The sequence below is a fragment of the Scomber scombrus genome, chromosome 1 (assembly GCF_963691925.1).
Source record: "Scomber scombrus chromosome 1, fScoSco1.1, whole genome shotgun sequence".
Lineage (NCBI taxonomy): Eukaryota > Metazoa > Chordata > Actinopteri > Scombriformes > Scombridae > Scomber > Scomber scombrus.
In genome coordinates, this window is record NC_084970.1 from 35,600,340 (window position 1) to 35,623,283 (window position 22,944).

Genomic DNA, 22,944 nt, shown 5'->3' on the forward strand with positions numbered 1-22,944 from the left:
GTGACATGCAGCACAACGTGTGTGGTGGCATTTTCCTGTCGCAGAGAGTGAGATCTATACTTGAACTTGACTTATTATTAGTCTTTGGAGCCGTTTCTAAGACAACCTTAACCCTCCTGTTGTCCTCGGGTCAATTTTGACAGTCAAACAGTCCAAACCAGATCGGGACAGTTTTGAGGGCAAAAGTTGCAGGTTGACATCAAACAACAAGGAGAGTAAGTATAACAACGCTCTGCAGGAACAAGAAACATGTCACCAAATGCAGAGTGTGCTTCATTAACGTGTTTTTAATAGTTTTTGGACGATAATGGAGGTGTATGGCATAAAGGAATAGGATATTTCAGGCTTTGGATACACACACGATACTTGTTAGTAGATCAGTTCACTGTTGGATTGGCTCCAAACATGAGATTTATTGACAATAAGAAGCATGTAGAAATACAGAATTATCCTTTTAAAAATAATAATAAAAGAGGACAAAGAGTTTTGATTCTTATTATCTGTGATTCTGAAACCAAAAGTTGTATTTTGTTGTAACATCTATTGAGAAAGACTCTTAGTTCATTGTTGGTCTGGCTCCAAATGTGAGATTTGTCAACAATACGATTTAGTTTAGTTTATTTATTCATTTCGAACAAGTTCAAATAAAATAAAATATAAGATATAGGCAGCCAAACATAAGGAAATAGAAATAACAGCAAACTTTAGATAAACAACAAAATAATAAGCATAAAATAAGGAACTTTTCTAATAAAACTCAAAAAACCCATTAGCAATAACAATAAGAAAAACGGAAAAATGCCAAATCCTGTAATTAACTGGCTAATTGTTGCAGCTTTATAACCTATAACAGTGTTTTTTTATATTTTGCATGTTTCTATTTTAACATTATAATAATATTTGTCCATTTTTTTCTGCTTCATTGTACACAGCAGCCTTTTAAAAGGTGAAATCTTGCTCCTCACCGTCGAGGGAGGAGGACAATGGGGGCCGGTGGGGTTTCCCCCCAAGCCCTGCTGTGGCTCAACCTGTTCGGCTTCATCTCTCTTGGGTCGCCCCTCAACCCGGACGACCCCAACGTGTGCAGCCACTGGGAGAGGTCAGTCCTATAACGAATTCACCCTCTTTTTCTACTTCTACTTCTTCTCCCCTTATACTCAGAGTGAAATAAAAACCACTCGACACTTTCAAAAAAAAGCTGCGGTGAACTAATGGACTCCCCGCCACAAATCAAGGGGCGAGGGGTTTGCCAATAATCAAAAGCAAAAAGGAAAAGGTTTACTCCAGGGGACAGACCCAGGCCATAAATTCAGAGTGATGCTAATGTGACTGTTTGAGTGGTGAGACCACTCAGTGCTACGCTGAGTAAAAGCACAATGTCCTTTTCTGATGAGAGCGATACAGAGTGCAGGTGCCGTGATCGATAATATCTCAGTGTAATCAGTAGGAATTGTTGGAATAGGTAATATCTCTGAGGACTGTTACAGGTTTTTTATTTATTACTGAAGGTTAGACTCAGTTCGGTAACCTTTATTCAACACAAAGGGGAAACACAATGAGAACAAGCTGGTTAGGTTGTTCAGTGAAGAAGTCAGAGGTTATTTTACAATTCTTGGAAAATTCATGGAAATAAAATAAAGCTTTTTTTTTTTTTTTTTTTTTTTAATTTCTCAGAAACAAATCGATGCACCTGAAACATTTTTCATATTAATAAATAGCACCACAAGGACAAAGCTGTAGCCTGAGCTTTCTATCCTGGGATCAATACTTCACATCTTGATGATCAGTTTTAAAAGGAAGAATTATTGACTTCATAGCAGCATGAGAAAAATTACGTGTGTGATGTTTAGTTGAATAATACTGTGTCCTTTTCCTCAACAATGCTGCTCTGTGTATAGTTTTCAACGAGACCTTGAGAGTCATTCAAACGGAAATTTAATTGAACGCAGTCTTCTCAACATTTTATAAGCATCCTTGTTAATGCTTTGTTTTGTTTTCTGTACGTTCAGCTATGCAGTGACTGTCCAGGAGTCCTACGCTCACCCGTTCGACCAGGTCTACTACACCCGCTGCACCGACATCCTCAACTGGTTCAAATGCACCAGACACAGGTATGAACCATAGACTGTATATATAATGGACGTAACATCCGTGACGTCACCCATTGGTTTGTGGACTGCTGTTTTGAGGCCAATAGTATCAGATCTGAGAAAATTTGAGGTGCATGTCGGGAAAGAAAAGAACACAGATTCGACTTATATGGGCATCTGGAGGAGCAAGAGGACGGAGCGGGGGAGGTTGCAAGGGCTGGATCTACCACAGTCTACACCGGCAACCTGGTGATGCTAACCAAGTTAGCTGTTACGACTATAGCCACAAAACTCCGGAGAAAACTGTCGGTGTGAAATAAGTTCACGGCTATTTCCTGCAGTCTATCTGTCCTCCTGAACCTGTGAATCAATCAACCCGTCAATCACGATCTAGCCACGCCCTAATGCATACCCTGCTTTATCATCAAATATAAAATCAGGGAGGCCAAAATGTCCCAAATGAACATCATACTGCATTGAAGAAGGCTTTAAACTAGCGATTGAGACCATAAACACATTTTGAAAACGTTTACTGAGGTTAGAAATCAAGTGAGAAGTTGGTGAATTCTCCATTGACTTGTATAGAGAAGGAAGTCTTTTTGACACCAAAACGGTCGCCCCCTGGTGGCCTTTTGGTAGAATGCAGTTCTAAGTTAGTTTTGTGTTGGCCTCATTTCAGAGGACCGGAGCTCCCCGCCTGGTATGAACACACAGAGACGTGTTGAACATGTTTTGAACCGTGGATCAGACAAACTAAAACATTCAAATATGTCACCATGGGCTCTAAGAAATTATAACAGACATCTTTTACTGTTTTCTGACATTTCACAGACATAACTAATACATGTAGAAGATAATCAGCTTAATTTATCGATCAAAAAATGATTAATTGTAGCCATAAGTAATATAGATTTACCAAAATCTCAGACAAAAGTAGCAAATTCTTACATTTGAGAAGCTAATTCCACCAAATGTTTGGCTTTTTACTTCATAAATAACTTATACTTGATCATAATTTAAAAAATGTAAAGTTTTAATCATATTATCTAATGGTTCCAGCACTATTCTGGACTATAAAATCAGTGATCACATGTTAACAGATCCGTTCCTCTTCACCTCAATATATAATAATAATAATAATAATAATAATATGAGTCTGAATCCGACTCACATCTCATGTCCAGTACGTTAAACTCTGTTCGTCCTCTGTCGCTGTCAGTCTACTACCCGACTCAGGCAGTCCAGCTCTATCTGATGTGGTCATTTTGATGAGCGACTATCGGCGTAGCGGCTTTAATGACCACATTAAGCTTTATAGCCACCAGTTTAGCTCCTCCGGGTAAGAGCTGAGTCATTGATCTCAAGACGAAATGTCAGAAAGCATCATCGTCCTTGAGCGAGTGGGAGTAAATCTCTTCATATTTTAAGTGCGGCCTTTTTTTTTTTTTTTAGAAGTGTAATGATTTTAATGTTTCTGAATAACATGATAAGGCGTGAACTCCTCCTTTAACCCTCCTGTTGTCCTCGAGTCAAGGAAGGAAGAGAGGAAGAAGGAAGGAAAGGAGGGAGGAAGAAAGGCAGGGAGGAAGAAGGAAGGAAAGGAGGGAGGGAGGAAGGAAGGAAGGAAGAAAGGGAGGGAGGAAGAAGGAAGGAAAGGAGGGAGGAAGGAAGGAAATGAAGGAAAGGAGGGAGGAAGAAAGAGAGGGAGGAAGAAAGGGAGGGAGGAAGAAGGAAGGAAAGGAGGGAGGGAGGAAGGAAGGAAAGGAAGGAAAGGAGGGAGGAAGAAGGAAGGGAAGGAGGGAGGAAGAAAGGGAGGGAGGAAGAAAGGGAGGGAGGAAGAAAGAAGGAAAGGAGGGAGGGAGGAAGGAAGAAGGAGGGAGGGAGGAAAGAAGGTAAGAAAGAAGGAAGGAGGGAGGGAGGAAGGGAGGAAGGGAGGAAGGAAGAAGGAAGGAAAGGAGGGAGGAAGGAAGGAGGGAGGGAGGAAAGGAGGAAAGAAGGAAAGAAAGAAAGAAGGAAGGAAGGAAGGAGGGAGGGAGGGAGGAAGGAAGGAAGGGAGGAAGGAAGAAGGAAGGAAAGGAGGGAGGAAGGAAGGAGGGAGGGAGGAAAGAAGGAGGGAGGGAGAAAGGAAGAGAGGAAGGAAGGAAAGAAGGACAGAGGAAAGAAGGTAGGGAAGAAAGGGGGATGGAGGAAGTACAGAAGGAAGGAAGGAAGGAAGGAAGGAAGGAAAGAGAGGAAGAAGGAACAGTCAAAACAACGACACAAAGGTTTAACTAGGGAGTAAATGTAGTTATCTGAATGAAAAGAAGACCTGAAGAATGAAGAATGAAGCACGTCCTCTGACATTTATCCTCTCTCTCTATCTTTTGTGTGTGTGTGTGTGTGTGTGTGTGTGTGTGTGTGTGTGTGTGTGTGTGTGTGTGTGTGTGTGTGTGTGTGTGTGTGTGTGTGTGTGTACAGGATCAGCTATAAGACGGCCTACAGGAGAGGAGTGAGGACGATGTACAGGCGGCGCTCTCAGTGCTGTCCGGGCTTCTTTGAAAGTGGAGACCTGTGTGTTCGTAAGTTGCACTTTTTTTCAATTTATGGAGGTTTAATATAATAAATAGTATAATAATAATAGGGGTCGCTGTGTCATGTAGCTATTGTAATAAAAGGTACAGGCGCTCGTGTATAAATTAACACTTATTTTATTCCAAAAGCAGTAAAGAAAGCGAGGGAAGTACATTTAATAACGCTCTAAAAAGTAAAGCAAAAACACCCACAAGGAGGCAGGGATAATCTGATTGGTCAACACTACAATACTGCTGGCTTTTTATTGGTTGGAGGTTTTTGATCCATTGGTTTAATGCACAAAAACATTTAGCAATAATAATAAAAGATTCTTATTATCTGTGATTCTGAAACCAAAAGTTGTATTTTGTTGTAACATCTATTGAGAAAGACTCTTAGTTCATTGTTGGTCTGGCTCCAAATGTGAGATTTGTCCACAATAAGATTTAGTTTAGTTTATTTATTCATTTCGAACATGTTAAAATAAAATAAAATATAAGATATAGGCAGCCAAACATAAGGAAATAGAAATAACAGCAAACTTTAGATAAACAACAAAATAATGAGCATAAAATAAGGAACTTTTCTAGTAAAACTCAAAACTGAAAAATGCCAAATGCTGTAATTAACTGGCTAATTGTTGCAGCTTTATAACTTATGACAGTTTTTTTTATATTTTGCATGTTTCTATTTTAGCATGATAATAATATTTCTACCTTTTTTTTAACTGAAAGCTCCAGAAATGCTAATAAATGGATCCTGGGTCACACTGAATTGGCATTGATAATTTCATTGTTGGTTTGGCTCCAAAATTGGCTCCAAATGTGTTGACACATTTTTAAATAAAATAAAATATATAAGCAGCCAAACATAAGAAAACAGAAATGACATGGATGAAATAAGGAACTTTTCTAATACTACTCCCCTTTTTAAAACTCTAACAATCAAAATAAAACAAAAAAACCATCATTAATAATAACAGTAAGAAAAAAAACAGAAAAACGCAGCCAAATACTGTAATTAACTGACTAATTATTGCAGCTTTATACCTTATGACAGTGTTTTTTGAATATTTTGCATGTTTTTATTTTAGCGTGATAACAGAAAAAAAACAACTCAAAAGAAGCAGAGAAGAAATCAGAGAATATATCTGACAGTTTGAGCAGAAACAGCAAATTTAATCACCAGCAGAGGCTACTTGAGATTTGAGTGACAAATATAACACAATCTGAAGAATGTGAAATCAATAAATCATGCTCTCAAATTGATCTAGCACGCTCTTGAGTAAAGATAGGGGGAATTCATTTGGATGAGTTCAGCTGATATTTACACACACAGAGGTGATAAATTAGTATTGAATTACATTTAAGAGATAACACCCGATATGTCAATTACATGGAAGATATTATCCCACTTTTACTGCGGCTGCTGCTTGATAAACAAACTTCCATATGTCATTCAATTGAGTATATAACAGATATTTTAGTAAAATAGAGGGAGACACATAGCTGGAGTCACAGAGCAACACCTGTGTTAACATCTGGATAATAACAACAGATTCATGGCTCTTTGTATTTACACCTGGCGCACAATTAAAATGCATTTTCATTATCTGGATTGTGCCTGCATTGTGATTGGATTTCAATACGCTTATTTGTGAGGATGAGCTGGCGGATTTATCTCCCAAAAAACAAAAGGTGTGTTCGAAATCACCTCGAATGAACTTCACTCATTTCTAAATCGTGCTTTTTGTGAGGGAAGACTTCTGGCTAGTGCTTCTACTTGTCGTTTTTATGGGGTTTGCTTCACTTGGCATGAAGAGTTAAGAAGATTTATTTATTTATTTTAGTCTTATGAATGTGGTTACGCTACACAGATTTCATTTACACCTGCTGAGATCAATCAATCATCAATCAATCTTTATTTGTATAGCACCAAATCACAACAATGTCATCTCAAGGCCCTTTACACATAGAGCAATTCTTCAGGTTTAATTTTAAATAGACCCAACATTCCCACATGAGCAGCACTTGGCGACAGTGGCAAGAAAAAAACTTCCTTGTAGCAGGAATAAAACCTCAGACAGAACCAGGCTCAAAGTGGGAGAACATCTGCCTCGACCGGTTGGGGTAGAGAGGAGAGAGAGTACATGAATGTTAATGGATATAGATGGATGGATAGAGAGAGATCTGGTCACAGTGTGGTCTAACTGATCTGATATATCAATACTGTCTATCTCCCTGATGTGATTCGGTTTTCTGGTTTATTGAGTATTATCTGAGTAATATGGTCCCTATATTTGATACGTTTCAGAGGCGCCTCTGATAGTATTTTTATGTAATATTATGGCCTTTACAGCTTGAGTCCTGTTTTTTAAGGAACATAAAATTCTACTTAGTAGTTTATGTATATATGTGTATATATATATTTATATTTATATGCATGTTTGCTATAACTGTCTCTAGAAAGGTTTTTCCTTTTCTTTTTTCTATTGATGAATTATTCGTCAAATTGAGACAAATGTATCACAGGTGTGTTAGCTCACACGACTGGGCCATGGGACTTTTGAAAGATGGCGCTTCTGAGCTTCCTCACTTTGTTAGCATCTGAAGAAGAGCCAGTATGGCTCGAAACGTCATGCTTTATTACATTTTACCTGCATGGTGGGAGCTCCTATGGTGTGCAGACTTTTCTTTTTACTCTTCTTGTAGTTGTTTTTTGGTCCAGCACCCATCCCTAACTGGGTAGCGGATGTGCTTCTTGTTTTGTTTATTATTGTTCTGACTGATCTAATAACAATGCTTTCTAAAAGTCTATTTACACCTGTATTAAACATGTGTTTTTCCCAGGTGGGGAGTTCTGGTCCTCTGAAATGATGCGAACGCGGAAGTAACTTAAAACTGCATTCTATCAAAAGGCCACCAGGGGGCGACCGTTTTGGTGTCAAAAGGACTTCCGTCTCTATACAAGTCAATGGAGAATTCACAAACTTCTCACTTGATTTCTAACCTCAGTAAACGTTTTCAAAATGTGTTTATGGTCTCAATCGCTAGTTTAAAGCCTTCTTCAATGCAGTATGATGTTCATTTGGGACATTTTGGCCTCCCTGATTTTATATGTGACGATAAAGCAGGGTATGCATTAGGGCGTGGCTACGTCGTGATTGACAGGTTGATTGGTTCACAGGTTCAGGAGGGCGCCTCATGCTCCTCCTGATGCCCATATAAGTAGAATCCGTGTTTTTATTTTTCCCAGCATGCACCTGAAATTTTCCAGATGGCACTGCCCAGATCCGATACTATTGGCCTCCGAGCAGCAGTCCACAAACCAATGGGTGACGTCACAGATGTTACGTCCATTTCTTATATACAGTCTATGGTTTTTCCACATCTAGATTACAGATTACAGAGTAAATGTGGTTCTTATGTTAGGTGTAAATGGGGTAATACAGAAAGATGAAGTAGTAAGGATGGTTGGGAAAGAATGATAATAAAATTGATCAGAAGAGTTGATGTGTGAAGACTTTTGGGAAATAGGACAGTGGTGAATTTTGACCAACTGTATGACAGATTACAGTAGTTTTATATTCTGCTGTTGAAGCCCAGTTTCATCTCATGTATGTATATTATGTTCTGTGTTGTCGAATTTCTAACACAGTAAAACAACAAGAGGAGAGAAGTGTGCATCACGGGACAGATTGTGTCCAGCAGTGATGCAGATTACTTTTCATTTTCTTTGGGATGTTTGTTTTAAAATAGAACAAAACATCTCAGAGGGGAGGAAAGATTGTGGTTGATGGTTTGAAGGACAATTTAAACGAGTGAGGAAAACACAGGTGGAAATGTTGCCAAAACTGTTGCTATGTTACCTACCTGTATGGTTAACCTTCGTGTCGTCCTCCCGGGTCAAATTGACCCTGTCAGTTTTGACTGTTCCTTCTTTCCTCCCTTTCTTCCGTCCTTCTGTCCTTCTGTCCTTCTTTCCTTCCTTCCTTCCTTCCTTCCTTCCCTCCTTCTTTCTTTCCGTCCTTCATTCCTTACTTTCCTTCCTCCCTTCCTTCTTTCCTCCCTCCCTCCTTCTCTCTTTCTTTCCTCCCCCCTACCTTCCTCCCTTCCTTCTTTCCTCTGTCCTTCTTTCCTTCCTTCCTCCCTTCCTCTTTTCCTTTCTCCCTCTCTCCCTCCTTCCTTATTTCCTCCATCCTTCCTTCCTTCCTTTCCTTCCTCCCTTCCTTCTTTCCTTTCCTCCCTTCCTTCCTTCCTTCCTTCCCCCCTTCCTCTTTTCCTTTCTCCCTCTCTCCCTCCCTCCTTCCTTTCTTCCTCCCTCCTTTACTTCCTTCTTTCCTTCCCTCCTTTCCTTCCTTCCTTCCTTCCTTCCTTCCTTCCTCCCTCCCTCCCTCCCTCCCTCCCTCCCTCCCTCCCTCCCCTCCCTCCCTCCCTTCCTCCCTCCCTCCTTTCCCTCCTTTCCTTCCTTCCTTCCTTCCTCCCTCCCTCCTTTCCTTCCTTCTTTCTCCCTTCTTTCCTTTACTCGAGGACAACAGGAGGGTTAAATAATGGCACATTTATTCAGAGACCTGCCAGCCAATCAGAGCAGATGAATCTCAGAGACCGTGATCCGGCCCTGACTATGTTGGTGCCCAAGGCAACATTTCAGAGAGGAGCCCCAACAGATTCAGATGAGAACAATAATACCTCCAGTCCTAAAACTTCAAATATGAACTTTAATGATCCCTCCAGTTCAGACATAGTCCTCCAGCAGGAGGGTCAAGGTGTCACTCAGTGAGAGTTTGGTGGCCTCATGGAGCAGCTGAAGTTTAGTTTAGCAAGAAGACTCAAAACACTGATGGGTTAAAACATAATCCAAACTAAACCCAACTGATCTGTGTGAGTTTTACTATTTAACTCAGAATACTGAGTTATTTAATTTATACTACTGAGTAAAATCTCTGCTGCTGGTTTAAATATTACACAAACACTGAGTTACTTCCTGTGTCAATGCATTGATACTTTAATAGATATCAAAACAATAATACTAATACTAATACGACTAATACTTCTACTAGTACTACTACTAATACTACTAATACTAATACTACTAATACTACTAATACTAATACTACTAATACTACTACTACTACTACTAATACTACTACTACTACTACTAGTAATAGTACTACTACTGCTACTACTACTAGTACTAGTAATAGTACTACTATTACTACTACTACTAGTACTACTACTACTAGTAATTGTACTACTACTACTACTACTACCACTTCTACTAAAACAACTACTAATTAGTAGTTGTAGAAGTACTACTATTACTACTAGTAGTAGTAGTACTACTACTTCTACTACTACTACTGATATTATAACAACAAATAATAATACTACTACTACTAATACTACCACTACTGCTGCAGCACTTACAAACATTTTTCTTTCATGTCCCTTTAAAATAACTCAGTGTGCATGTGTGACATCATCACAGGTTTAAAGCGTCTGTGACCAGAAACCAAAGTGATTTTACACAACTCAAAATGTTTTGGTGAAATACAGACAGGATGAAATAATCCAGTGTTTCACATGAAAAAGGGGAATATATATATAAATATTGTAATATTGTAATATATGTAGAAGAAACATGGTTTGATTTCTCTCTCTCGTGACCGCTGAGATTCATCTTTTAGTGAAGCTCTCATCTTAACTTCTTTCTAGAAAAAGTAGTAGTAGTAATTTAATATATCAACTGTATCTTATGACAAAGTTTATATAATAGTGTAATTAACCCTCCTGTTGTCCTCGAGTCAAGGAAGGAAGGGAGGAAGAAGGAAGGATGGAAGGGAGGAAGAAGGAAGGAAAGGAGGAAAGAAGGGATGAAGAAGGAAGGAAAGGAGGGAGGGAGGAAGGAAGGGAGGAAGAAAGGAAGGAAAGGAGAGAGGAAAGAAGGGAGGAAAGGAAGGGAGGGAGGAAGGAAAGGAAAGGAAGCAAGGAAGGAGGCAGGGAGGAAGGGAAGAAGGGAGGAAGGAAGGAAATAAGGACACTGGAAAGAAGGAAGGGAGGAAGGTAGGGTGGAGGAAAGAAAGAGAGAAGGAGGGAGGGAGGAAGGAAGGAAGGAAGGAAGGAAGGAAGGAAGGAAGGGAGGAAGGAAGGAAGGGAGGAAGGAAGGACAGAAGAAAGGAAGAAAAGGGGGATGGAGGAAGGAAAGAGGGAAGGGAGTAAAGAGAGAGGAAGGAAAGAAAGAGAAGGAGGGAGGGAGGAAGGACAGACTGAAGGAAGGGAGGAAAGAAAGGAACAGACGGTGTCAATTTGACCCGGGAGGACGACAGGAAGTATAAATACTTTATCTCGTGCTGCTGAACGACATGCAGCTTTTTAAACTGTATTAAAGATAAAAAGTCTAATTTACCACTGATATAAAACACCAGTTATTTTAATGAGTGGATCCACATTGCTCTTGTCTTATGTGAAGTAAAGGTGTGTTTTAGTTTTTTTTCCCATAATGCTTCAAATGCTCATATTTGATCAAATGGCAATAATATATAAAAAACCTCCTCAGCACAGTCTGCAGAGTACAGGCAGGTGGATGTGAGATATTCCCTCCACAGGGGAACCGGTGCTCTGCATAACGTCTCTGCAAACAAACCAAATCATTTTCCTGTCATCTGCATTGTTATTTTCATACCTCCCCCCCCCCCCCCCCCCCCTTCCACCAGATACACAAGAAGTGCATGCAGGCTTGTTAAAATTGCCGCGGTATCTCGGTGGAACTGCGATTCAGTCTCTGTCGTTATCTTTCCCACTCAGAGCCGGGGCAGTTATCTATCTGCTGTTAGAGCTGTCAGAGTGAGATCAATCTGGCTTCTGGTACAAAAGCGGATCCATTTCTACTTTAAGTTTTGACCACAGAAAGCTTTGAAATCACCGTAAACAGTAAAAAAAACAAAAAAAACAAGTTACAAGCAAGAAAACTTGAGCTAATGTGGAGTTACTGCAGACGATATCTCTTAACGGAAAGATTTCAGCTTTATTCTGGTGATGTTTGAACAATCTGGTCTTCTCGGGTCACTGAGTGCTTCACAGAGCAAACTCTAACTACAACAGATGAAGACAAAAAGATATCTGATATATTTTTCTTCACATTCGCTTTATCAGCAGATGCTTTGGGTCTGAGATAAAATAATAATATTTCTCTGTAAGATTTTATGTTTGCCTTTTGAAGCTCTTAAAGGAAAGATTCACAGTTTTTCAATTCCATCTTAAAAACAACAGCGTTTTTCTTGTTGTTATCATTCCTCCTGTTCATACTGACCATTAGAAGATACCTTCATAATGCTCTTACAATGGAAGTGATGGAGGACTAAATCCACAGTCCTCCTTCTGTGCTAAAAAAAAAAGTATTTAAAACTTGATGTGAAGCTAATATGAAGCTTCAGTCGTCCAAATGAGTCAAATCTTCATCTTCTATGTTTCAACGTTACAGTGTTTTTAGTAGCAAAGTCTTTTTGTTACTATACTTCCACCACAGCTCAACAGGGAAACACTAAGAGGGAATCTGATGCTAAAAAGACTGTAAATGTGTCAGATATCACTTGATATGACTAACTCAGACTGATGAAGCTCAATAGAAGCTGATCATCTACTTTACATTAAAAGCACATTTGAAGGAGATCTTTTAATAGTCAGTATGAACAGGAGGAATGATTACAGAGAGGAAAAAACCTCTTTCACTGTTCATATAGACACCTGACTGCTGGTTTAAGACACACTTTAAAAAATGATAAAGCTGTCCATGAAGCGGCTGTTTATGTCTCCAAACTGTCTGAAGTATAGTAACAAAAAGACTTTGGCACTAAAAAGACTGCAACGTTAGAAGACTTGTTTTTGACTCATTTGGACGACTGAAGCTTCATATTAACTTCAGATCAACTTTTAAATACTTGTTTATACAGAAGGAGGACTGTGGATTTAGTCCTCCATCACTTCCATTGTAAACATTATGAAGGGATCTTCTAATGGTCGGTATGAACAGGAGGAATCATTACAGCATTTACAGAGTCAGAAACCCCCCCCACAAATGTTCCATCAAACAGAGCATCAGACACAGTTAGACTGAGCAGAGCAGACAACAGATGTTCACTCAAAGCTGATTCATCATGCAGCTTTTTTATACGTGTGTAAATCAGTCAGAGTAGCAACAAACCAGACATACTGCTGCTGCTGTTGTTTGTCTCTCTCATTCAGTGATTGTATTACATCTCACACTTCTCTCCAACTGTTAACAGACCAATGACTGATATGGTTATCCTTAAGGGTCTGCTGCTAGTGTTTACTGATCAGCATTCACACGCTATTAGGGCAGAAAGTAATGATTATTTTCATTATTGATTAAACTGGTAATTATTTTCTCAATTAGTTGTTCAGTTGGGTTTTTTTTCTTCTTCTACCAAATGTCAGAAAATGTCTATCAAAGCTGAAGATGGAACCAGAAATGTCTTCAACTTCAACAGATATGCAGTTTACACATAAAATATTCATATTTAAGAAACTGGAACTAGAGAACATTATTACTGTTTTTAACCCTTTGTAGGTCACACCAAGAAAATGTTATCTAAAAAATAATTTATTTTCCTTCCTCTTTGAGGCCATGACAACATAAAACATGGATTTATTTTCTCATTGAGCCTAAATGTGATGTTTTACAGACCTCTACAGACCTCATTCACACCTCATTGGTTTTAAACTTTTATTAAAAACATGTTAGAGACTCATTCTGTTTGTGTACAAGATGAAAAAACCAAACTCAACATCAAAAATGTCTCCAGCAGGATCTCTGATGTCAGCAGTGATTTGTGTTATTCTTCATTTATACACTAAAGCACAACCTGTATCTATAGCAACCATAGGACAACCTGTATCTATAGCAACCATAGAACAACCTGTATCTATAGCAACCATAGAACAACCTGTATCTATAGCAACCATAGAACAACCTGTATCTATAGCAACCACAGAACAACCTGTATCCATAGCAACCACAGAACAACCTGTATCTATAGCAACCATAGAACAACCTGTATCTATAGCAACCATAGAACAACCTGTATCCATAGCAACCACAGAACAACCTGTATCTATAGCAACCATAGAACAACCTGTATCCATAGCAACCATAACACAACCTGATGGTCTGTCTGTGCATTACATACCTCATACAAGTGGTAAATATTGACCCAAAAAGTTAAATGGGTTCAATAGCTTTTAGTTTTTGAGCAGATATCATGACACAAAGTGAACTCTACCAAACGGCTGAGCAGACCTACGAAGGGTTAAAGAAACGACTCAAAACAATGAATCAATTGTAAATTATTATCATTTTAATTTTAATAATGTGTCACCAGGTGGACAGAAAGTCAGTTATCCTCATGGTCTGCTGCTAGTGTTTCCTGATCAGCATTCAACTAACAATTATTTTCATCATCGATTCATCTGTTAGACATTTCCTCGATTAGTTGATCAGACGTTTTGTTTGTTCTATAAAATATTAGAAAATTGTGCAAAAATGTCAAAACTCAAGATGCAACCAAAACTTGTCTTCAACCAACAGTCTAAAACCCAAACATACTCAGTTTATGCAGAAAAACAGAAAATATTCATATTTAAGAAGCTAGAACCAGAGAATTTTTGCACTTTTTTTTGTTTTTTGTTGTTGTTGAGATTTATTTTGGGTATTTTTTGCCTTTATTTAGGAAGTACTATAACATAGAGTTACCACAGTCAACCAGGGACGCTGCCATTATGTTGCATGCACTGTAACCACTCAGCTACCAAAACGCTCCAAATGTTTGCACTTAAAAAAAAAAAAAAAGAAAAGTCAATTATAAAATTATAATTTTGAATTTTGTATTAATGGGTCAAATTACTATGTGTCTCTCTAAATGAGCTGCTCGGATATGCTGGATATATTTTGTTTTCCTCTTTTTAACAGTGTTGTGTTAAAATCCCTTCAAACATATCCTGAAATATGAACAATACTGTATAATAACATGTTCTGTTAATTTGCGTGCACAAATGAGTGATTTGATACCTGCTGGGTTTGATGTGTGTTATTTGTTTTTCCAAAAAGCTTTAGTGAAGCTGTGAGTGATGTTTACAGCAGCAGCCTTTTAAAGAGGAGCAGCAGATATAATACATGGCTTTCTAACTAGAAACATTTGTGGGTTTTTTTTTGTTTTTTTTTTAAGTGCTACAGTGAAAATTCACACACGGACCCAAATGTAGGAGATTGTAGGCCGAGAAAAGCTGAAGAGAAATGTCTTTATTCTGGGCTCAGATACAGATACAGATACAGGCAACGTAAAAACTGAACAAAGTAAAGCAAACTGAACTGAAAACCTGCGCTGTGTCTCAAACATAGACTGTATGTAAGAAATGGACGTAACATCTGTGACGTCACCCATTGGTTTGTGGACTGCTGCTCGGAGGCCAATAGTATCGGATCTGAGCAGCGCCATCTTTAAAATTTCCAGTGCATGCTGGGAAAAATAAAAACATGGATTCTACTTATATGGGCATCAGGAGGGGCAAGAGGCGCCCTCCTGAACCTGTGAACCAATCAACCTGTCAATCACGACGTAGCCACGCCCTAATGCATACCCTGCTTTATCGTCAAATATAAAATCAGGGAGGCCAAAATGTCCCAAATGAACATCATACTGCATTGAAGAAGGCTTTAAACTAGCGATTGAGACCATAAACACATTTTGAAAACGTTTACTGAGGTTAGAAATCAAGTGAGAAGTTGGTGAATTCTCCATTGACTTGTATAGAGACGGAAGTCCTTTTGACACCAAAACGGTCGCCCCCTGGTGGCCTTTTGATAGAATGCAGTTTTAAGTTACTTCCGCGTTGGCATCATTTCAGAGGACCAGAACTCCCCGCCTGGTCTCAAATCACACACTTCTGTTTGTTATGTTATGTATTGTTATGTACTTACTTGTGTAGTGCTCAAATTAGTGTTGTACAAAATCATTACAGACTGCTAAATGAACCCAGTAAACCTAGTGATGGTTTATATGTGACAACAGTATAGTGGAGCTTAGTGTAAACAAAATATGTATAATTTACATGTATATAACGCAGCGATGTTCACCGCAGTTACTTTGTCCTCTGTCGTCATTTCCTGTTTGAAAAGTAGTCCTTCCCCTTCTGCTACGGAGCCAAGATGGCGACCGTTGAGATTGAGAAGTGTCCATAGTTACACACTCAACGTTTTGACCGTTTTGAATGAAACCATCCAGGTTCTCATAGTGCTGCCTGTTTCCATACTTCTCAGTGTGAACGGCGCACTTATGCACTCAAAAATATTAAGAAGTGTAAGAGCAGAAGAAGAGATTTGAGTCACAGGTGGAGACTTTTAATACAAACTGAACTAGTAAAACAACAAGGAAGAAGAAACAAGGGCAGGGTGAGAGCTGATTGGCTGGAGGAGACACAGGGGGGCGGAGCTAACAAGGCTGAAGGAGGACAAGTAAGGAGCTCAGGAAGGCAAATAGAAAACCAAAAAACCTCAGAAAACACAATATAACTATGCTGAAACTAAACTCAACACAAGTAACATCAGTGCACAATAACAATAAACTTCAGTATAAAGAAGCTTTTACATTCAGGCTGCAGAAAACAACACATAACAATAGAGCTCTTATTTCCAATGAGAGTCAAAACATAAAGCAACAACCTATGAAGTGGTCCTTAAATATAATCTGCAGCCTCTCTTATCTGCCCCCCCCCCCCCCCCATTCAGTCTGGTCTCAAACAGGCAGAAAAGCCCCGAGGGTATCTGGTGGACTGGTGAAGGGACACAGAGCCAAACTGGGACAAGAACCGTAACACTTTTATTTTGCCTCTAGCCGGCTAAGATTCAGACATCGTTGGCTCTTCACGGATACGTCCAAACATTTCCGGGAAAGTTAATCCCTTTATACGGTGAAGTGCTCCGAGCCAGCTGGACTATACCTGCTGCATCTCAGCTGAGAGTGATGGAGGCGATGGGAGGCGATGGGAGGCGATGGGAGGCGATGGGGGGCGGTCGTCCAAAAGTCTTAAACACTCTGAAGACAAAATAAAAGTTCAGTTTTTTTAAAGATTTTACTAATTTTTTAATATTTGACATGGAGGGAAAGATGGAAGGAAGGAGGGAAGGAAGAAAGAAGACAAGCAGGAAAGATGGAAAAGAAGACAGGAAGGAAAGATGGAAGGAAGGAGGGAAGGAAAGGTGGAAGGAAGGAAAGATGGAAGGGAGGAGGGAAGGAAATATGGAAGGAAGGAAAGATGGAAGGAAGGAGGGAAGGAAGAAAGAAGACAAGCAGGAAAGATGGAAAAGAAGACAGGAAGGAAAGATGGAAGGAAGGAGGCAAGGAAAGGTAGAAGGAAGGAAAGATGGGAGGAAGGAAAGATAGAAGGAAGGAGGGAAAAATGGAAGGAAGGAGGGAAGGAAAGGTGGAAGGAAGGAAAGGTGGAAGGAAGGAAAGATGGAAGGAAGGAGGGAAGAAAAGAAAACAGGAAAGAAAGATGGAAGAAAGGAGGGAAGTAAAGGTGGAAGGAAGGACATATGGAAGGAAAGATGGAAGGATGGAAGGATGGAGGGAAGATGGAAGTAAGGAAGACAGGAAGGAAAGATGGAAGGAAGGAAAGAAAGAAGGAATAGAAGACAGGAAGGAAAGATGGAAGGAAGGAAAGATGGAAGGAAGGAGGGAAGAAAAGAAGAAAGGAAAGAAAGATGGAAGGAAGGAGAGAAGGAAGGGTGGAAGGAAGGAAAGATGGAAGGAACGATGGAAGGATGGAGGGAAGATGGAAGTAAGGAAGAAGGGAAGGAAAGATGGAAGGAAGGAAAGAAGAAAAGAAGGACAGGAAGGAAACAGTTACTGATGAAAGTGTTGATGATTATAAAGGAGTTTCCTTCTGCAGTCAGACCTTTAACATTTAGCTCAGGAGGGTTTTTCCTCATTTTTCTACAGTAACCTTCCATCACTGTCTGTGGATCCACATGCGAGCAGAAACACGCCGTTGAAAGCGAGACGCCGAAAATAAACGTGTGAATTTTGAACTTAAAAAGCAAAAAAATCAGCTTTCAAACATTTGTGAGCGAAAAGGAAGAATCGGTCTTTATCTCAGACGCTCCTCGATCCGGAGCACGGAATCAATTATCCACCCTAGATGGTAAATTGTAAAGGGCAGTGTTGCCTTTTCTTATTGAAGAGAGGAGGTGAATGGGATTGCCTGGGGGGGAGGGGGTTGAGAGGAGGTTAGGAGGAGGAGGAGGAGGAGGAGGAGGAGGGGGGGTAAAAAGGAGCGCATTGTGTGTCTTTATTCAACATCTGCTTGTAAACAACTTTATTAGATTCTTCTGGGAGGACAAGGACAAATACCCATCGACTCCTTTGTGTGTGTGTGTGTGTGTGTGTGTGTGTGTGTGTGTGTGTGTGTGTGTGTGTGTCATTACTTCCACCACACACACACACACACACACACACACACATTTAAGCCTCCCTGCTTCTGTTGGTTTTTTAGTACTTTCCAAATGCCGGAAGCTAATTCTTCAATTTTTTACCCCCCCCCCCCCCCGCCTGGTCCGCTAACGTTAATGACCTCAGACAGGCCTTTTGTTGTGTGATATGTGCAGCAGGAGCTAATTGAAAGGTTTCCCTCCTGTTCACAGAGGATGAGGAGGAGGAGGAGGAGGAGGAGGAGGAGGAGGAGGAGGAGGCGGCGGCTGCTAATTTGATTAGAGGGCTTTTCCCTTTCCTCTCCTCTTTGCTGTTTTGCAGGCTTCTGTTTTTCATTTCCTGTTTGTTTGTGTCTGTTAAATAAACATGTAATTATTTGCAGGATGTAGCAAAACGTAGTCTTTTGAATTTTGAGGGTATCTAAGCCGAGCACGCTTTACTTTATATATTCTCTTGTCTCGTAGCCGCCAGGAAACCTTTTGTTATTTCTCTACATCGGCTGCCTCGGGCCATTTCATCTCTTGTCAGTATTTCTCTCTCAGTTGTCTCTCCTTTTTTCTTTTTTTCCCCTCCTGGATCCTGAATGCCTGAATGCTTTTTGTGTTGTCGCTCTCTCTTTGCTGTTTGAACCCACGAAACTCGAGTGTCTGCGACCTCGTCACCCATCACCCATCGACCTTTTACCCCCCCCCCCCTCCCCCGTCGCCCTCCACCCACAGAAACCTCCACATCGCCACAGAAACTCTGATATAAACTACAGCTGCAGTGTGATTTTTAATCATGTTGCAGAACAAAAACATTACTTCAGTAATCCTATGATCCCAGTTAATGCTGTTTCTCTTCTCTTTTATAAATAAGTCATTGACAGTGAATATATCTAATATATAATTTGCTTTTTTTGTGTCAATATAAAAAAATACCAAACATAGAAGGAGTGTCACAGAAATCTGTAGCTGTTTATTTCACACTAATATTATTAAAATTCAGATAAAAACCTGAGAAAATATGTGAAATAACTTCATATTTGAGCCATAACTATAAACTAAAATGAATCAATTGATAAAGAATTAACTGTATTTTTGTTTGAACCCCAACTCTACAAAAAGACAAAAGTCGAAACTGAGTCTAAATGAAAGAATATATCTAATATCTAATTTGCTATATTTAAAAAAATAACAAAATGCAGAATGAATGCAATCTGTTTATTTCACAATAGCATCTGTATTTAATTATATAATGGAGAAAATATACAAAATAACTTAATACTGGAGCCATAACTATAAACTGAAATGAGTCAAATTATAAATAATGAACTATATTTGAACCTCAACTCCAAAAAAAAAAAAAAGAGTCTAAACTGAGTCTAAATGAAAGTTATGTAACTTTTAATGGTTCTGGTCAGAATTGCTTTCAGCCAAATTTCATGATTTTTCTTCTTTTAGAAACTGGAAGAAAAAATAAATGAAATGTCTGTGATTACAAAGCAAGCAAACACAAGCTGTTTTTATAAAAAAACAAAAACAAATCAAGCTTTTGTTTTCCTGCAATGAAAAAAACAAATCCTGAGAAAACTGATGAAATGTATTAAAAGGAAGAATCTAAAAATGTTGAGCTTAAAATGATCTACAGCTCCGTGTTGCTGCTTTGGATGCTCGTAATATGTGTCAGCTGAAGAGAAAGCTGTTCACTCAGAGCACGTTATCAGTTCACATCTTAATAATGTATTCATTATATACAGATACATTTCCTTTATGTGATTTATCATGCAGAAACATGGAAGGGGCTCAATCAGGAGAGACCATGCAGAGAATAAAGCAAAAAGAGTTGATTATATAGATGATAATGATGATATATACACAGACATGAAGGCAGAAACATAAACAAACTCATACACTAAAACAATGTTAACACTCATATATACACACACACATTAAATATAGTTTAATATATAAAGTCTTAACCTTCGTGTTGTTCTCCCGGGTCAAATTGACCCCGTCAGTTTTGACTGTTCCTTCTTTCCTCCCTTTCTTCCTTCCTTCTGTCCTTCTTTGCTTCTTTCCCTCCTTCTTTCTTTCCCTCCTTCCTTCCTTCCTTCCTTTCCTTCCTCCCTTCCTTCTTTCCTCCCTCCCTCCTTCTCTCTTTCTTTCCTCCCCCTACCTTCTTCCCTTCCTTCTTTACTCTGTCCTTCTTTCCTTCCTTCCTCCCTTCCTCTTTTCTTTTCTCCCTCCCTCCCTGCTTCCTTCCTCCCTCCCTCCCTCCTTTCCTTCCTTCTTTCTCCTTTCCTTCCTTCTTCCTTCTTCCTCCCTCCCTCCTTTCCTTCCTTTTCCTTCCTTCCTCCCTCCCTCCCTTCTGTCCTTCCTTTCTTCTTCCTCCCTCCTTCCTTTCTTCCTCCCTCCTTTCCTTCCTTCTTTCCTTCCCTCCTTTCCTTCCTTCTTCCATCCTCCCTTCCTCCCTCCCTCCCTCCCTCCTTTCCTTCCTTCTTCCTCCCTTCCTTCCTTGACTCGAGGACAACAGGAGGTTTAAGTATAATCTTGTAAAAAAAAAAAGCACGATAATCACACACCCAGATCCAGCTGGTCATAGCTCGGTCATAGTAGATCCGAGTTATTGTAAACAGGTGGCGACAGAAGCCAGTTGCAGCACGAACACACCACAGGTAGAGTTGATTGTGACCTTTATTGCAGATATGGCTGGTGTGAAGGATAACAGGAGGAGTGCAGTAAAGTTCAGTTCATGAAAGGCAGAAGATCAGGTGCAGCCATGATGATAGAGAGGCGATGACACAGCTCTGATGTTGAGTAACACACAGGAATGGTGGCAAAAGAAACTCACACTGTGTAATAGATGCAGGAGAACACCAAACAGGCACAGGGACAGGCAGATAGATAGATTTCCTTTATTGTCATTCCGCATATATACCAAACAGGTACAAAGTGGAACATAATTTCATTGCCACTGGCTCCACATCAAAACCAAATTAAAAAACCTAATGTAAAAACACTGAATCAAAGGCACAGCCGTAAATAGACGGCTGCATAAATAAACATATGTACAATTTAAAGTGCAATGATAGTGAAAAAGGTATAGTATCCAGTTTGTGAGCAAATGTACAGTAGTGCAGGTAAACATTCCTTATGTCGAGGGGGGGGGGGGGGGGGCAGTCCGTGGTTGGGGTAGGTGGGGTCTGCGATGATTTTGGTGGCTTTTGACAGGTAGCGGCTTTTCAATGTCCTTAACCTTCGTGTCGTCCTCCCGGGACGGACCCCGTCTGTTTTGACTGTTCCTTCTTTCCTTCCTTCCTTTCTTCCGTCTGTCCTTCCTTCCTCCCTCCTTCTCTCTTTCTTTCATTCCCTTCTTCCCTCCTTTCCTTCCTTCTTCCTTCCTCTCTCCCTCCTTTCCTTCCTTCTTCCTTCCATCCTCCTTTCCTTCCTTCTTCCTCCCTCCTTTCCTTCCTTCCTTCCTTCCTTCCTTCCTCCTTTCCTTCCTTCTTTCCTTTCCTCCCTTCCTTCCTTCCTCCTTTCCTTCTTCTTCCTTCCTTCCTCCTTTCCTTCCTTCCTTCCTTCCTTCCTTCCTCCTTTCCTTCCTTCTTTCCTTTCCTCCCTTCCTTCCTTCCTCCTTTCCTTCTTCTTCCTTCCTTCCTCCTTTCCTTCTTCTTCCTTCCTTCCTCCCTTCCTTCTTTCCTCTGTCCTTCTTTCCTTCCTTCCTTCCTCCCGTCTGTCCTTCCTTCCTCCTTCTCTCTTTCTTTCCTTCCTCTCTCTTTCTTCCCTTCCTTCTTTCCTTCCTCCATCCCCCTTCCTCCTTCCCTCCTTCCTTTCCTCCCTCCCTCCTTCATTCTTTCCTTCCTTCCTCGTTCTTTTCCTCCCTTCCTTCTTTCCTCTGTCCTTCTTTCCTTCCTTCCTTCCTTCCTTCCTCCATCCTTCCTTCCTCCCTTCCTTCTTTCCTTCCTTCCTCCCTCCCTCCCTCCCTCCCTCCCTCCCTCCCTCCCTCCCTCCCTCCTTCCCTTCCTTCCTCCCTCCCTCCCTTTTCCTTCCTCCCTCCTTTCCTTCCTTCTTCCTTCCTTTCCTTCCTTCTTCCTCCCTCATTTCCTTCCTTCTTGTTCCCTTCCTACCTCCTTTCCTTCCTTTATTCCTCCCTTCCTTCCTTCTTCCTCGACTCGAGGACAACAGGAGGGTTAATGGATGTGAGAGGAGTGCCGATGACCCTCTCAGCAGCCTTCACCACTCTCTGCAGTCCTTATACCAGATGGAGATGCAGTTGGTTAGTATGCTCTCCATCGTGCTCTGTATAGAAGGTGGCGAGGACAGCGTTTACCAGGGCAGGGACGAAGCAGGATGATCAGAGCTGAGCAGAGTCATAACTGGGGAAGCCAGTCCAATGTTAAGTGCTGGAGAGTCTTGCATCAGGAGCAAAGAACAATCTGCAGAGGTGGAAAGAGTACAGAAATGTTCTTCTCAAGTAAAAGTACTACTACTACCTCTGAGAATCTGGCAATGAGTGAGTGAACAGGCTTAAATAGTGGCTTGGTTGCTGATGGGGGAAACACCTGAATGCCCAGGTAAAACTGATGAAGTAGGTGTGGCTGACTGGCTAATGCATTTTATGTTGCATACTGTGACATTTGGGAACCTCAAACTCAAAAAGTCGTTTTCAGTGACCTAAAGCCAGGCAGGGAGTTCCGGTCCTCTGAAATGATGCCAACGCGGAAGTAACTTAAAACTGCATTCTATCAAAAGGCCACCAGGGGGCGACCGTTTTGGTGTCAAAAGGACTTCCGTCTCTATACAAGTCAATGGAGAATTCACC

General features: G+C 40.4%; 1 protein-coding gene across 1 annotated transcript; it reads left to right on the plus strand.

Moving 5' to 3' along the window:
• Positions 1-972: 972 nt before the first annotated feature.
• LOC133996929 (multiple epidermal growth factor-like domains protein 11) lies at positions 973-22,476 on the plus strand. The gene is made up of 4 exons (XM_062436476.1): positions 973-1,099; positions 2,010-2,111; positions 4,548-4,644; positions 22,372-22,476. Exons 1-4 carry the CDS (start codon positions 984-986, stop codon positions 22,474-22,476), a joined length of 420 nt encoding a protein of 139 aa, XP_062292460.1. The 5' UTR covers positions 973-983.
• The last annotated feature ends 468 nt before the right edge of the window (positions 22,477-22,944 follow it).

What these genes read in the sequence shown, in the direction of transcription:
- LOC133996929 (XM_062436476.1), top strand. Translation starts at nt 984, where the DNA reads ATGGGGGCCGGTGGGGTTTCCCCCCAAGCCCTGCTGTGGCTCAACCTG. An exon ending in TTCAAATGCACCAGACACAG is followed by an intron (nt 2,112 to 4,547) that starts GTATGAACCATA and finishes GTGTGTGTACAG; the next exon opens with GATCAGCTATAAGACGGCCT. An exon ending in TTGAAAGTGGAGACCTGTGT is followed by an intron (nt 4,645 to 22,371) that starts GTTCGTAAGTTG and finishes CACTCTCTGCAG; the next exon opens with TCCTTATACCAGATGGAGAT.